Consider the following 14,433-nt stretch of genomic DNA (forward strand, 5'->3'; position numbering starts at 1 on the left):
TCGTGCTTCAGAGTTCCACATTTTGTTCACTGCACCATGAGTAGGTTGACTATTTCACCTTTGACTGTCTTCTGCACAGTGTGCTCTAAGTTAATATGTTAAAATCCCTGATTTGGTTTTAGTTCCAAATTGATGTCTCCCCTTAGATCTGCCTCTCTACTAGAAATACTAACATGTAAGTCTAAGTAAGTTTTTATGCTTAACAGTTTATGTCAGCTCAAAATATTTATCTAAAGATGAAATTCAAGGAGAGGCCAGGCAGTGATACACCTAGTTAAGTGCACACATTACAGTGTACAAGGACCCAGGTTCAAGCCCCTGGTCCCCACCTGAAGGGGGAAAGCTTCATGAATGGTGAAGCAGGGCTACAGGTGTCTCTCTGTCTCTCTCCCTCTTTCTATGCGCCCCTCCCCTCTTAATTTCTGTCTATCCAATTAAAAAAAAAAGATGAAATTCATGGTTTTGAAACATTTTTGCTTCTCAAAAACTTTGCAAGTTGAGGTAATTTCTTGTTACGAAGTCATGTTGCTAATATACTTATTTTTACTTTTAGAAACTATGTCATGGTCAAAACCAGAAACTAAAGGGACAGTACCTCTTCCACGAAGCCTTCACACAGCCAGTGTTATAGGAAACAAGTATGGTGTTTTTATGGTCTGCTTTTGTTCTTTTTAAGCCAACCTAAGAAAGATGTACTCAAATTGAAGTGATGCTACCAGTTTCTTGAAAATGGGTTACTGACCTTAAGTTTGTTTGAGTGTGTTTACTGAAGATAAAATACGCCTATAAAGAAAGTGCTATTTTCTTATTATACTGCCTCTTACACTTATTTAAAAATATAAAAGATTTCTTCTCTCTTTTTTAATGAAAGAGACAAAGTACTGCTTGGTGCTGGCATATGTGGTGTGAGGATTGAACCTATAAGACCTTGTTCGTGCAAGTCCTGTGCTCTACCACTGAACTATGTCCCTGGCACTTCTCATGCTTATGTTTTTAATGTTTTTTTATTTATTTATTATTGGATAGAGACAGAGAGGAATTGAGAAGGTGGGGGAGACAAAGAAAGAGAGACACCTACAGCCCTGCTTCACCACTTATGAAGCTGTCCTCCTGCAGGTGGAGACCAGGAACTTGAACCTGCAACCTTACACACTGCAGCTTGTGTGCTTAACCAGGTGTGCCACTGCCTGGCCCCACTAATTTATTATTATTTTTAAAATGTCATGCTTCTTTACATTCCTCATATCTTGGCACAGAATGAGATTTACATACTTATAAGGACTAGTATTCTCAAACTGATAGGTCTTCCATCAACATGTTTGACATATCTAACCCATTGTTTCTTCTTGTGTACTTTATGTAAGGCCAGGAAAATAGCACTGCAGTTTTGCAAAAGTTTTTCATGCCTGAGGCTCTGGAAGTCCCAAGTTCAGTCCCCAGCACCACCATAAGCCAGAGTTGAGCAGTGCTCTGGTAAAAAGAAAAAATACGTCTATATACACATTACAAACTTTTTCACATATATAATCAGTATGCATCTTCAGTAATTATACTTAGGATGGAATTATGGTTAGAATATAGATGCTGTAATCATCCTGCATGAATTCAAGTCTCAGCTTTAGTACATATTCTATGTGATCTGGGGCAAGGACACTGAGTCTTGTCTGTACCTCAATTCCCTCAGTACAAAATGAAGATAATAGTAAAACCTACTTCACAAAGTTGTATGAGAATTAATTTATGTAAAGTGCTTTGACAAGTGGTATGTAGAGAGCACTCTGCATAGGTTAGCTATTGCTGTCATCACCAAGTTCCCTTATTGACATGACACTGGGTCAGGAATAGCAGTACTGTTTACTTATGTAAGTAATTGAGTTTGAAAGCGGTATTTTAGGGAACAGATACTTATAATTTAGGACCTCATTAGTTCTTGTATATAAGAATAATCTTGGGACCAGGTGGTGGCGCACCTGGTTAAGCACACACATTACAGTATGCAAGGACCTGGGTTCAAGCCCCTGGTCCCCACCTACAGGGGCAAAGCTTTACGAGTGGTGAAGTAGGGCTGCAGGTGTCTCTCTGTCTCTCCCTATCTATCTTCCCTTCTCAATTTCCCTCTGTCTCTAAATAAAATTAAAAACAAAAAAGAATAATCTTGTTTAACTAGGAGATAGTTTAACTCAAGGGCCTGGGTTCAAGGTCCTCTGGAATGCTGGTACCACATGGGAGCACCATATATATCATCAGGTGAAGCTTCATGAGTGGTGGAGCAATGCTTTGGTGTCTCTCTGTCTCCTTTGTCTCTGCCTAAAATTAAAATTAAATTTAAAAGTGTGCATGGTCTGCGAGGTGGCACAGTTGGATAAAGCACTGGACTCTCAAGCATGTGGTCCCAAGTTCAATCCCTGACATACATGTACCAGCGTAATGTCTGGTTATTTCTCTCTCTCTCTTCCCATCTTTCTCATTAATAAATAAAATCTTTTTTAAAAAGAAAGAAAGAAGGGAAAGAAAATCGGGAGTTGGGTGGTAGCACAGTGAGTTAAGCGCACGTGGCACAAAGCACAAGGACCAGCGTTAAGAATACCGGTTTGAGCCCTGACTCCCCACCTGCAGGGGAGTCGCTTCACAAGCAGTGAAGCAGGTCTGCAGGTGTCTGTCTTTCTCTCCCCCTCTCTGTCTTCCCCATCTCTCTCCATATCTCTCTGTCCTATCTAACAACAACAGTAAAAAATAACAAGGACAACAAAAGGGAAAATAAATAAGTATATATAAAAAAATTTTTAGAAAGAAAAAGTCCCATGAAGGATGATAGAGGACCTAGTGGGGGTTGTATTGTTATATGGGAAACTGGGGAATTTTATGCATGTGCAAACTATTGTATTTACTGTTGAATGTAAAACATTAATTCCCCAATAAAGAAATAAATAAAAAAAATTAATTCCCCAATAAAGACATAAGAAAAAAGAAGGAAAGAAAGAAAGAAAGAAAGAAAGTCTTCTGGGAAAAGTGGGATTGTGCCATTGTGAAACGTTGGCACAAAAAAAAAAAGACAGGAAGGAAGGGAAAAAAAAACATTTAAAAAATAAAAATAGAATCAACCCTTTTATTTTTTTGGTTAATAAAATGCAATCTCCCAGACTAGTGAAATAGCTTACTTGGAGTGTGTCTGTTTTGCCATATGCATGACCCAGGTTAGCCTGGCTCCTACCATACTGGAGAAGCTTCTGTGCTGTGGTATCTCTTCCTCTCTGTCTTAATCTCTGTCTCTGTTTTAAAAAGTAGGCAGGCTTACTGTGGTTGCACAGTGGTTGCAGAGTGGTTGCAGCCACAGTGACAATAAAAGAAATAATAGGGGGCCAGGCAGTAGCACAGCAGGATAAGTGCAGGTGGTACAAAGCACAAGGACCTGGTTTGAGTCCCCACCTGCATAGGGGTCACTTCACAGGCAGTGAAGCAGGATTACAGGTGTCTGTCTTTCTCTCCCCCTCTCTGTCTCCCCTCCTCTCTCTATTTCTCTCTCTGTCCTATCCAGCTACAACAACATCAGTGACAACAATAACAACAAGAGCAACAACAAGGGCAACAAAATGGGAAAAAATGGCAGGCAGGAGCAGTGGATTTGTAGTGCAGATACTGAGCCCCAGAAATAACCCTGGAGGCAAAAAAAGAAATAAAATAAAATAAAATGCAGTTTCCCATAGAACCCTATTGTATAAAGTAGGTAAAAATGAGGGGCTGGGTGTTAGCATACCTGGTTGAGCACACACGCTAAAATAGATTTAAAAAAAAAAAAAAAGGAGGCTTTCTGATCAGCTTGAGATCACATGCACCTTATACTACCTGGCAAACCTTTTTTCTTCAGCCAGTGGCAGCTGAGCATTTTTTTTTTTTTGCCTCCAGGGTTATTGCTGGGGCTCTGTGCTTGCACGATGAATCCACTGTTCCTGGAGGCCATTTTTCCCATTTTTGCTTCCTTTGTTGTCCTTGTTGTTATTGTTGCTATTGTTGTTGTTGTTGGATAGGACAGAGAGAAATTGAGAGGAGGGGAAGACAGAGAGCAGGTGGGGAGCTGGGGCTTGAAGCGGGATCCTTGTGCTGGCCCTTGTGCTTAGCGCCATGTGCGCTTAATCAGCTGCGCTACCACCTGGTCCCCCCAGCTAAGCATTTCTTAGAAGGCCTTGAGAAACAGTTTACAATTTTATTTGAGTGATATCAGTGACTTAACATTATATGAAACTTAATCCACTTTGACAGCTATATGCGTGCACTTCAAAATCTGACTTTGGATGTTATAGGTAATTGAGAACTTCTCTGAGATAACCTTAATTAATGCACAGTATTGATTTTCCAGGTGTGTGTGTGTGTGTGTGTGTGTGTGTGTGTGTGTGTGTGTGTGTGTGTGTGTAGGTAGGGCTAGGGCCTTGGACTGTGCAGTTTCACCACCCCGGGGCCACTTTCTCATTAAGACAAAGAATGGGAGAGACACACCACACAAGAGCTTCCTCTTGATGGAATGATACTCCCATTGAGTCTGGGACCTGAACCAGCATTGTGCACATGACAGGTGTGCCCTACCTGCTGAGCTATTACTCAACCCTATTTTCAGATGTTTGCAATGAAAATATTTCCTGCTTTCAGTAGCTTGCCATGTAGAAATAGTTTTTATTCTGGGCTGGGTGGTGGTGCACCTGGTTAAGTGCACATGTTATAATGCACAAGGACCCAGGTTCAAGCCACAGTTCCCACCTGCAGGGGAAAAGCTTTGCAAGTGGTGAAGCAGTGTTGCAGTGTGTCTCTGTCTGTCTCCCTCTCTATCATCCCCTCCCCTCTTGGATTTCTGGCTATCTCTATCAGATAAATAAAGATAATTAAAAAAATTTTTTTAAATAGTTTTTATTCTGTATTGCTTCATAAAATTGTATCAGATAAATAAAGATAATTTAATAATTTTTTTAAAATAGTTTTTATTCTGTATTTCTTCATAAAATTGTAAACTCAGAATGATTTAAAAAAAATGTGTACTCATGAAACTAAAGCACTTTATTCATTATCTTATTCCCATCTCTTTGAGAACAAAAAGCAAGTGAATAACCCCAAGCAAGGAGATTAAGTCTATTCTTAGCAATTAAAATCTAAAAAAATAAAATTAAAGCACCAGGGGAAAAAATGAACTACTTTATGTTCTCCTTCTGTTGTTCAGGATGTACATTTTTGGTGGCTGGGTTCCACATAAAGGAGAAAATATTGAGACTTCATCCCATGATTGTGAATGGAGGTGTACCAGTTCATTTTCTTATTTAAATCTGGGTAAGTTCTTGTTGAGAATTACTCATTAAAGTGAACTTTATTAATTAACTTTATTAATTAAACAATCTTTTACAGAACAAAACGGGGCTGGGCGGTGGGTACCTGGTTGAGCACACATATTACAATGCACAAGGACCCAGGTTCGAGCCCCTAGGGGAAAAAGCTTTGTGAGTGGTGAAGCAGTGGTGCCTGTGTCTCTCTGTCTCCCTGTCTATCTCCCACTCCCCTTTCGATTTCTGACTCTCTCCAACAAATAAATAAATATCATTAAAGTTTTTTAATAAAAAAAAAAACAGTGTAGCCATGGGTATTTCTATCTTTTCAGATACAGCAGAGTGGATCACTCTGGTATCAGACTCTCAGGAAGATAAAAAAAATTCAAGACCAAGGCCAAGAGCTGGACACTGTGCTGTTGCAATTGGCACTCGATTGTATTTTTGGAGTGGAAGAGATGGCTACAAAAAAGCACTGAATAGTCAAGTTTGCTGCAAGGATCTTTGGTATCTTGATACTGGTAGGTAAGAATAGTTAGCAAACAAAATTTTTCCTCTAGGTAAATAATTATTTGAATGACATCTGTCTTTTGAGACCTGTTGTAAATGCCTCTGCCTTTCCCATGATTCAGAATGAGTGGAATGAAAAGTATATGTAGGGAGTCAGGTGTTAGCACAGTGGGTTAAGCGCACGTGGCACAAAGTGCAAGGACTGACGTAAGGATCCCAGTTTGAGCCCCGGCTCCCCACCTGCAGGGGAGTCACTTCACAAGTGATGAAGCAGGTCTGCAGGTGTCTATCTTTCTCTCCCCATCTCTGTCTTCCCCTTCTCTCTCAATTTCTCTCTGTCCTATCCAACGACAAGGACATCAATAATAACTACAACAATAAAACAACAAGGGCAACAAAAGGGAATAAATAATTTTTTTTTAAAAAAAAAAAAGTATATGTAGACTTGTGGTCCAGGAGGTGGTGCAGTGGATAAACCATTGTTCTCTCAAGCATGAAGTCCTGAGTTCAATCCCCAGGAACACATGTACCAGCTGTCTGGTTCTCTCTCTCTCCACCTATCTTCTTCATAAATAAATAAAATATTTTTAAAAGTATATGTAGACTCTCTTCATTCTTGAGGAGTTTACTAACTTCTTATTCTTTGAACATAGTGTGGATTTAGTGAATCCCTGTCAAAAAACACAGCATGGAAATGGGGAAATAGCTTTATACAGAGGGGCACTTGTCAAATATCACCTTAAGCAAGATTAATATCACTAAGATGTCATTTTGACTATTTACCTCCATACCATATAAATGATAAGACACTTCACTGTGGTTCTCCAAAATCTATAATTCCATACTAACTGTGAGAACTTATCAGACATTCCTTCTTTTTAATAAATTGTTTTTTTAATATTTGTTTATACCCTTTTGTTGCCCTTGTTGTTTTATTGGTATAGTTATTATTGTTGTTGTTATTGATGTCATTGTTGTTAGATAGGACAGAAAAAAATGAAGAGAGGAGGGGAAGACAGAGAGGGGGCTAGAAAGAGATACACTTGCAGACCTGCTTCACCGCCTGTGAAGTGACTCCCCTGCAGGTGGGAAGCCGGGTGCTTGAACCGGGATCCTTACTCCGGTCCTTGCGCTTCACGCCACGTGCACTTAACCTGCTGCGCTACCTACCGCCCGGCTCCCCAGACATCCCTTCCTGAGCTTTAGCTAAGATCAAGTGGAGAATATATCAGACAGACCTAAGTTATAGGACAGAATATGTAAACAGTGTACTTCAAATTTTCAAAGTGGTGAAGAAAAAAGAAAGACTGAAAAATAGTCACAACTTGGAGGAAATTGAGGAGTTATAACTAAATGCAGTTTGGTTCCCTACATTGCCTCACGGAGCCAAAAAGACCATAGGAATACCAGTGAGGGTGGTCCCGGAGGTGGCGCATTGGATAATGCATTGGATTCTCAACCGTGATGTCCCAAATTCAGTCCCTGGCAGCACATATACCATAGTGATATCTGGTTCTTTCTCACTCTCCTCCTATCTTTCTCATTAATAAATAAAGTTTTAAAAAGGAAAGAATGAAAACTAACGAGGGGCAGAGGTGATGTATTACCTGGTTGAGGTGATGCAAGGACCCAGGTTCAAGCCTCTGGTCTTATCCGTAGGGGGAAGCTTCACTGGTGGAGCAGTGCTTCAGGTGTCTATCTCCTTCTCTATCCAACCTTTTCTCTCAGTTTCTCCTTGTTTTTATCTGATAATTAATTCATTAAAGTAAATAGTTAATTTTTAAAAAGCCAACAAAATCTAAGTAGACTGTAATTGGGTTAATAGTACTTGTCCAGAGTTTCTTTCTTTTTTTTTTTTTTAATTGGGGGTATTAGTGGCTTACAGTAAATACAATTATAGGTACATGTGTAACAGAGTTAATTTCTTTATTGGGGGATTAATGTTTTATATTTGACAGTAAATACAGTAGTTTGTACATGCATAACATTTCTCAGTTTTCCACATAACAATACAACCCCCATTAGGTCCTCTTATCCTTTTTGGACCTGTACTTTCCCCATTCTACCCACCCCAGAGACTTTTACTTTGGTGCAATACACCAACTCCAGTTCAGGTTCTACTTGTGTTTTCTCTTCTGATCTTGTTTTTCAACTTCTGCCTGAGAGTGAGATCATCCCATATTCATCCTTCTGTTTCTGACAGAGTTAATTTCTTAGTTCAAGCAGATGTTTATATATCAGAGGAAGATGACTTAAGAGTTCTTATGCAATTTTTCTCAAAACCTAAATTTACTCCAGTGGCCTAGGAGCTGGTACAGTGAATAGAGCCCACAGTTTGCTTGGGTGAGGTCCTAAATTCAGTCCCTGACATTGGCTGTGCTGGAATCAGGCTCTCCTTAGTTAATAAAGTTCACACGTGAGCCATGTAGAATACTATGAAACCTTCCTTGCACAATTTTTTATTCGCCTTCAATAATTGTGACTCTCAGTTGGCTTGAGATTTGCATATACTGATCAATGCACACATTCTGTCATTTGTTTAAGTCTCTCATTATGGTTTGATGCATTAGCTATGCTATCAGATATCATCATCTTGAAGAACTTTCGCCTTTATCAGTCTGGATGGATGTCCACCACACATCAAGCCCAGCTGTCATTTTGGAATCCTCCTCCATCATAACCCTGGGGATAGATAGCTTTTGCCTCTTACCTGTGCCGACTTCTCTCTTTTTTGGTTTCTGTACCTTAGTCTATTTCATTATGAATTTATTTATTTTTGTGGAATACATCCCAGGAAAAGGGTGCCCAGGTGGTAGATTTATTTTGAGTTCTTGCACTGTTTGAAAATATGGTTAGTCTTCTTTGCCACTTAATTGGTAGTGTGGGTGGAAATGTAATTCTTCATTGGAAGTTACTACCCTTCACAAATCTGAAAGTATTGTTTTACTGTTTCCAAGTAAATAGAGCTAGAAATATACCAGAGCATCACTCTGCTACATGCAATGCCAGAGACCAAACTCAGTACCTCATGCTTTGAGAATTCAATTTTATCATCTGTGCCACTTCCTAGGCAGAGAAACCCAGTATTTCTAACATGTATGTATGTTGTTGTTAAATTGACTCATAAAATTAAAATTTATAAATAAGATAATATATCTAATGCTTGTTTCCCCCCATTTTTAGTTTCAAATGTATTTTTTAAAAATATTTTATTTATTTTATTTTTGAGAGAGATGCAGAGAGAGAAAGAGACAGAGAGAGAAACACCAGAGCACTGCTCAGCTCTGGCTTATGGTGGTGTGGGGGATTGAACCTGGGACTTTGGAGCCTCAAGCATGAGAGTCTTTTATTCATAACTATTATGCTGTCTCCTCCACCCTCAAATGTATTTTTTTAGAATGGATTATTTGAAGTATTTTGTTCTGAATCTGTTGGTTGACTCAAGTAACTTGGAACTGGATTGGTATTTTTTTGGTAGATTTAATTTTTTACAATAAAAAAGAATCAAGACTCCAAATAATTTTCATTTGGTCCACTGTAGTAACCATGTCTCTGTGAAGAAATTTTCCTCTTTGTGGTAACTAGATGAAACATACATTGCTGATGTTTTGAAAGCTTCAGATTCATACAAACCATATAAGTGAAAGACAGATGCATTTGAATTTAAATGTATAACATTAATACTGTTCTTTAGAGAAACCTCCGGCACCATCACAAGTACAACTCATCAAAGCTACTACCAACTCTTTTCATGTAAAGTGGGATGAAGTACCTACAGTTGAGGGCTATCTCTTACAATTAAATACAGACTTGCCATATCAGACTGCAGCACCAGATTCTTCAGCAGCACCAAATATGCAAGGTGACACAGTTTTCATTCTTACAGCATATGTGTTGTGCACATATGTTTTAGATAGATAGCCTGTGATAAGACCTGGATGTTTAAGAATTTTTATTATGAAGTTTTCTGTGTGGTAAATCAAACTTGTTGTATTTCAACTCTGAAATGTGATTGTCTTACCATTGTGATTGGAATGCATAGACGCATAGAAGAGAAATTTTTTTCTGCAGTTAATTTTGATGTACTTTCTTAATTGGACCATACCAGGTGGCTCCAGGACATGATTTTAATTAGCTTTTTCTCAAAAGTATTTTTTAACTAGATCAGTACTTCTAGAAGGAATTCCAGGCAACTATTGATACTAAGAAAACAGATGAATTTTGATAAGGTTCCTACTTTTTTAATGTTTGTATATGTAATTTAAAATATTTAGTTGTAATATATTTCATTTAGTCAAATTTGGAGCATTCAGTCTGAACTTTCTCATTCTTACAGGAATTAGGGTGGATTCCCCCAGACAAGGCAGTAATAGCACCAATTCTAACAGTGTAAGTTGAAATTTTTACAATGATAAATAAATCTTTGTGATTATAATCCTAGTTATTTATTAATATTTTAGTACGTGTCACCCAGATTTGTTTATAAATAACGTACAGATCACTGTGGCAGTAGCCTGAATTGCAAACCCTTGGCCAAGAGGTTGAAGTCTATTCTCCTTACACATAGCAGTTAAAGCTAATCCATTATGATCTTATTTGTTTTTTGGTTTTTTTTAATTTATTTTTTATTTAAGAAAGGATAAATTAACAAAACCATAGGGTAGGAGGGGTACAACTTCACACAATTCCCACCACCCAATCTCCATACCCCACCCCCTCCCCTGATAGCTTTCCCATTCTCTAGCCCTCTGGGAGCATGGACCCAGGGTCATTGTGGGTTGCAGGGGGTGGAAGGTCTGGCTTCTGTAATTGCTTCCCCACTGAACACGGGCATTGACTGGTCGGTCCATAATCCCAGTCTGCCTCTCTCTTTTCCTGGTAGGGTGGGTCTCTGGGGAAGCGGAGCTCCAGGGCACATTGGAGGGGTCTTCAGTCCAGGGAAGCCTGGCCGGCATATGATCTTATTTGTAATACCTAATTCAAGTGTGGGACATAGCATAATGATTGTACAAACAGATTATCATGCCTGAGGCTCTGAGATCTCAGGTTCTATCCCACACCACCCACAGGCAGAGCTGAGCGCTCTCTGATCAAAATACTACTACTAGTAATAAATATAATTCAGGTGTCTAAGCACATAATCCAGAAATGTACATGAAATTTGCTTCTTTACTTTGAATTTTGTTTGCCAAAAAGGTGTGCTACATTGAGCACACCTGCATTCGTAAGATAATTTCTTATTTATGAAGTGCTCTGCTGTAAGTCATTGTGCAGATGAATGAATAAACATACAAAAACTTATGTCTGTCTGATCTGTTATGTATAACCAAGAATCTCAGGGTTTATTCTCACTTTACACAATTATACTTAGATTGCTTGCCTTATTTTTAAAGCAAAAAACACTTTAGAGATACTGTAAACCTAGCCTGGACTATTACTGGCTGCCTTGCTGTGGATTTATTTTTTAAGATCTCTGAGTCTCGTTTTCTTCATCTATTGATATAAGACAGAGGTGCGGCTAGTGAAGTGGCTCTGCAGATAGAACAATGTTCCCTGCCTACATGAGGCCATGGACCTGACTTCTAGCACCACATAGGATGGATAGGGCGTTGCTTTGATCTCTCTCTGTCTAATTAAATAAATCTTTAAAAAGAGATAATATAGGCCAGTTGTAGAATTTTGTGAAGATTAAATGAGATACAGTACTTGTCACAGAGTGTAAGACTCCCAGCTGGTTGTAATTCATGATCTATGAAGAGCAGTGCCATCATCTTCATTTAGGAGGGAAGTGCAGGGCATGGTGCAGATAAATGTCCTTAGAGACATGAGAAAGTATAAATGACAATATGGCCATAGTTGACAATAAAGGTATATACAGAAAAGTAAAGAGAACTGGCATCTAAAAAGGGGCTACAATATTGGATTATTTGTATAAGTCCAGATCACTTTTATGGTTCAGTACACTTACAAATATTGCTATGTATTAACGGGGCTTCAAAATACTGACTTGATTTATCAGAATGTTTAAATGTGCCCACTGTAATATGTTTAAGAAGACAACAAAAAAAATGTAATCAGGAAGATTCCTATCCAGAATGTTAAATGCTAAAGAATATTGCATCACTAAATACTATCTTTGTAAAAAAAAAAAAAAAAAAAAAAAAAAAAAACCTCAGTCATACAGAATAATTTACTTGCTTAAAGGTTCCATGTTACTGAAATTTTACTTTGAGGATTCTGTCTGATCTTGTTAAAGAATAATTCTATGTAAAATAAGAATTTAAATGTACTTTATATTTTAGTGAACTTACTTTCTAAATATCTAAACAACAAATTATTAACTTTGTTTTTACATATATACTATTTTACATATATTTTAATTTACTGCTTGCTACAATAAAGTCATTTTATTTCTTGTAGATCAGTGATACGGTAAACAGTGCAAAAACTGAACATACAGCTATGAAAGGAACTTCAGTGAAAAACAAGCCAGATCCCAAAGCATCAATTGGTCCTAATGCCATTGTACATTCATCTTTGGCTACTAATGCTTCCAATCATAACAGCTGTGTGGTGGATGTACTAAGGAGAAATGAAGGTATAAAGATGGCGTTCTTTTTTTTTTTTTTTTTTTTAATAAAGCTGCAGCTTTTTATAATAATGTTGGGAAATTTTAGTCTTTGAGGAAGTAGATAATATGTGATTTTGATCCATTTTCTAAATCATACTGTACCTGCCATATTGACCCTGATTAGAGTGATGTCAGAGTACCAGACAAGGGCTGAGAGAGAGAGAGAGAGAGAGAGAGAAAGAGAGAAAGAGAGAGCTCATCGGGCAAGGCATGTACCATGTAAGTGGCCCAGGTTCAAACTCCAGCACCACATGGACCAGGGTAGGAGATGGACTTTCATACTGTGGTGTCCCTCCCTCTCTCTGTCTATCTGAATGGCAGTGTCATCCTAGAAGTGGAGAAACTATGTATGCATGGCTCCAGCTCTGCTAGAAAACACACACACACACACACACACACACACACACACAACCAGAAAATCCCAACAGGTATATACCTGCTTAGTAATTAGTTGTAAGCTATAGAATTTAAATGTGGAAGGCCCTGTATGACATTTGAGGTTGTTTAGTGTTATCTTCCCATTATATTGTTGTTATTGCTATTATTATTATCATCATCATCATCATCATCATCATCATCATCATCATCATCAGTGTTATTGCTGGGGTTGGGTGCCTGCATAACAAATCCACTACTTCTGGCAGCCATTTCCTCTCCTCCTTTCTTTACTTTGAGAGGAGAGGGGAAGATAGAGAGGGAGAGACCCCTGCAGACCTGTTTTACCACTTGTGAAGCCTCCCCCCTGCAGATGGGAACCATGGATTGAACTTGGGTCCTGTCACATGGCAATATGTGCACTCAGCTGGGTGCACTCCACCCCATTATTTATTTTCTTAGCACTTATACCTGGCTGGATTTTTTTTTTAATTATCTTTTTTTACTTGTGGATAGAGACTTCAGGAATTGAGAGGCAAGGGGTGATAGAGAAGGAGAGAGACAGAGAGTCACCTGCCAACACTGCTTCACTTGCAAAGCCTTGCACGTGGGGACTGGGGGCTCGAACTTAGGTACTTGAGTGTATGGTTTCATGTGCACTCAACCAGGTGCGCCACTCAGACCCTGAATTTTTATCTGTTTTGTTCATCTCTAGTACCCTGGTGTCCATATCTGGGCTTAGTAAAGTCACTTAGTAGACAAATATTTGTTCAGTTGGTAAGACAGTTCATTGATTTATTTTTTAAATTTATTTTAACAGAGCATTGCACAATTCTGATTTACGGTGCTGTAGGGAATTGAACCTGGTGCCCCAGGCATGATTTATGCCTGTTTGCATAATTGATGCTATCTCCCCTAGCCAAGACAGTTCACTTACAGGAACTGTTGTTTAGCTCATTGCATTCATGAGAAACTTGTAGTTTGATGATCCTTATATATAAAATAAATTCATTTTAGTATTTTGATGCCAGTTGAGATATATTAAGCATTAGCTGTGATTTCATTGTATGAATGTATTTTTAATCTCATTCTGGTATAGTCTTTTTCTTTAAAAAAAACTTTTTTTTTTTTAATATTCTCTTTTGTTGCCCTTGTTTTATTATTGTAGTTACTATTGTTGTCATCATTGTTGGATAGGACAGAGAAATGGAGAGAGGAGGGTAAGACAGAGGGAGATAGAAAGATAGACACCTGCAGACCAGCTTCACCACTTGTGAAGTGACCCCCCTGCAGGTGGGGAGCTGGGGGCTCGAACCAGGATCCTTACGCCAGTCCTTGTGCTTTGTGCCACGTGCGTTTAACCTGCTGCACTACCGCCTGGTATCGTCTTGACATAGAAAAATATTGTTTTTCCTTCTTCCTCTTCAGGTTCTTCTTTTTTTTTTTTTTTTTTCCTTGCAGCTTCTGGGATTGAATTCAGGGCCTCAGACATAAAGACATACTCTATAATGAGCCACCTCCCTTGCCCTTTTTTTTAAGAATAAGATTATAAGTTAATAGTAGTGCATATTAATATCATTCCCACCACCAAAGGTCTGTGCACACACACACCTA

General features: G+C 38.5%; 1 protein-coding gene across 7 annotated transcripts in view; it reads left to right on the forward strand.

Annotated features, from left to right (window-relative positions):
• The window catches only part of HCFC2 (host cell factor C2), a 49,806-nt gene that overhangs the window by 13,098 nt on the left and 22,275 nt on the right, over positions 1-14,433 (forward strand). For all 7 annotated transcript variants that reach the window (XR_009550688.1, XM_007527914.2, XM_016190328.2 and 4 more), the window contains exons 5-10: positions 554-638; positions 5,204-5,310; positions 5,636-5,824; positions 9,508-9,675; positions 10,150-10,202; positions 12,234-12,411. Coding sequence is in view for 6 of the 7 variants with exons in the window: in XM_007527914.2 (XP_007527976.1) it covers positions 554-638; positions 5,204-5,310; positions 5,636-5,824; positions 9,508-9,675; positions 10,150-10,202; positions 12,234-12,411 (780 nt within the window). In the remaining variant the exon portion in view is untranslated. The remainder of the gene's footprint in view (positions 1-553; positions 639-5,203; positions 5,311-5,635; positions 5,825-9,507; positions 9,676-10,149; positions 10,203-12,233; positions 12,412-14,433) is intronic.

The sequence above is a fragment of the Erinaceus europaeus genome, chromosome 7 (genome assembly GCF_950295315.1).
Source record: "Erinaceus europaeus chromosome 7, mEriEur2.1, whole genome shotgun sequence".
NCBI classification, from domain to species: domain Eukaryota; kingdom Metazoa; phylum Chordata; class Mammalia; order Eulipotyphla; family Erinaceidae; genus Erinaceus; species Erinaceus europaeus.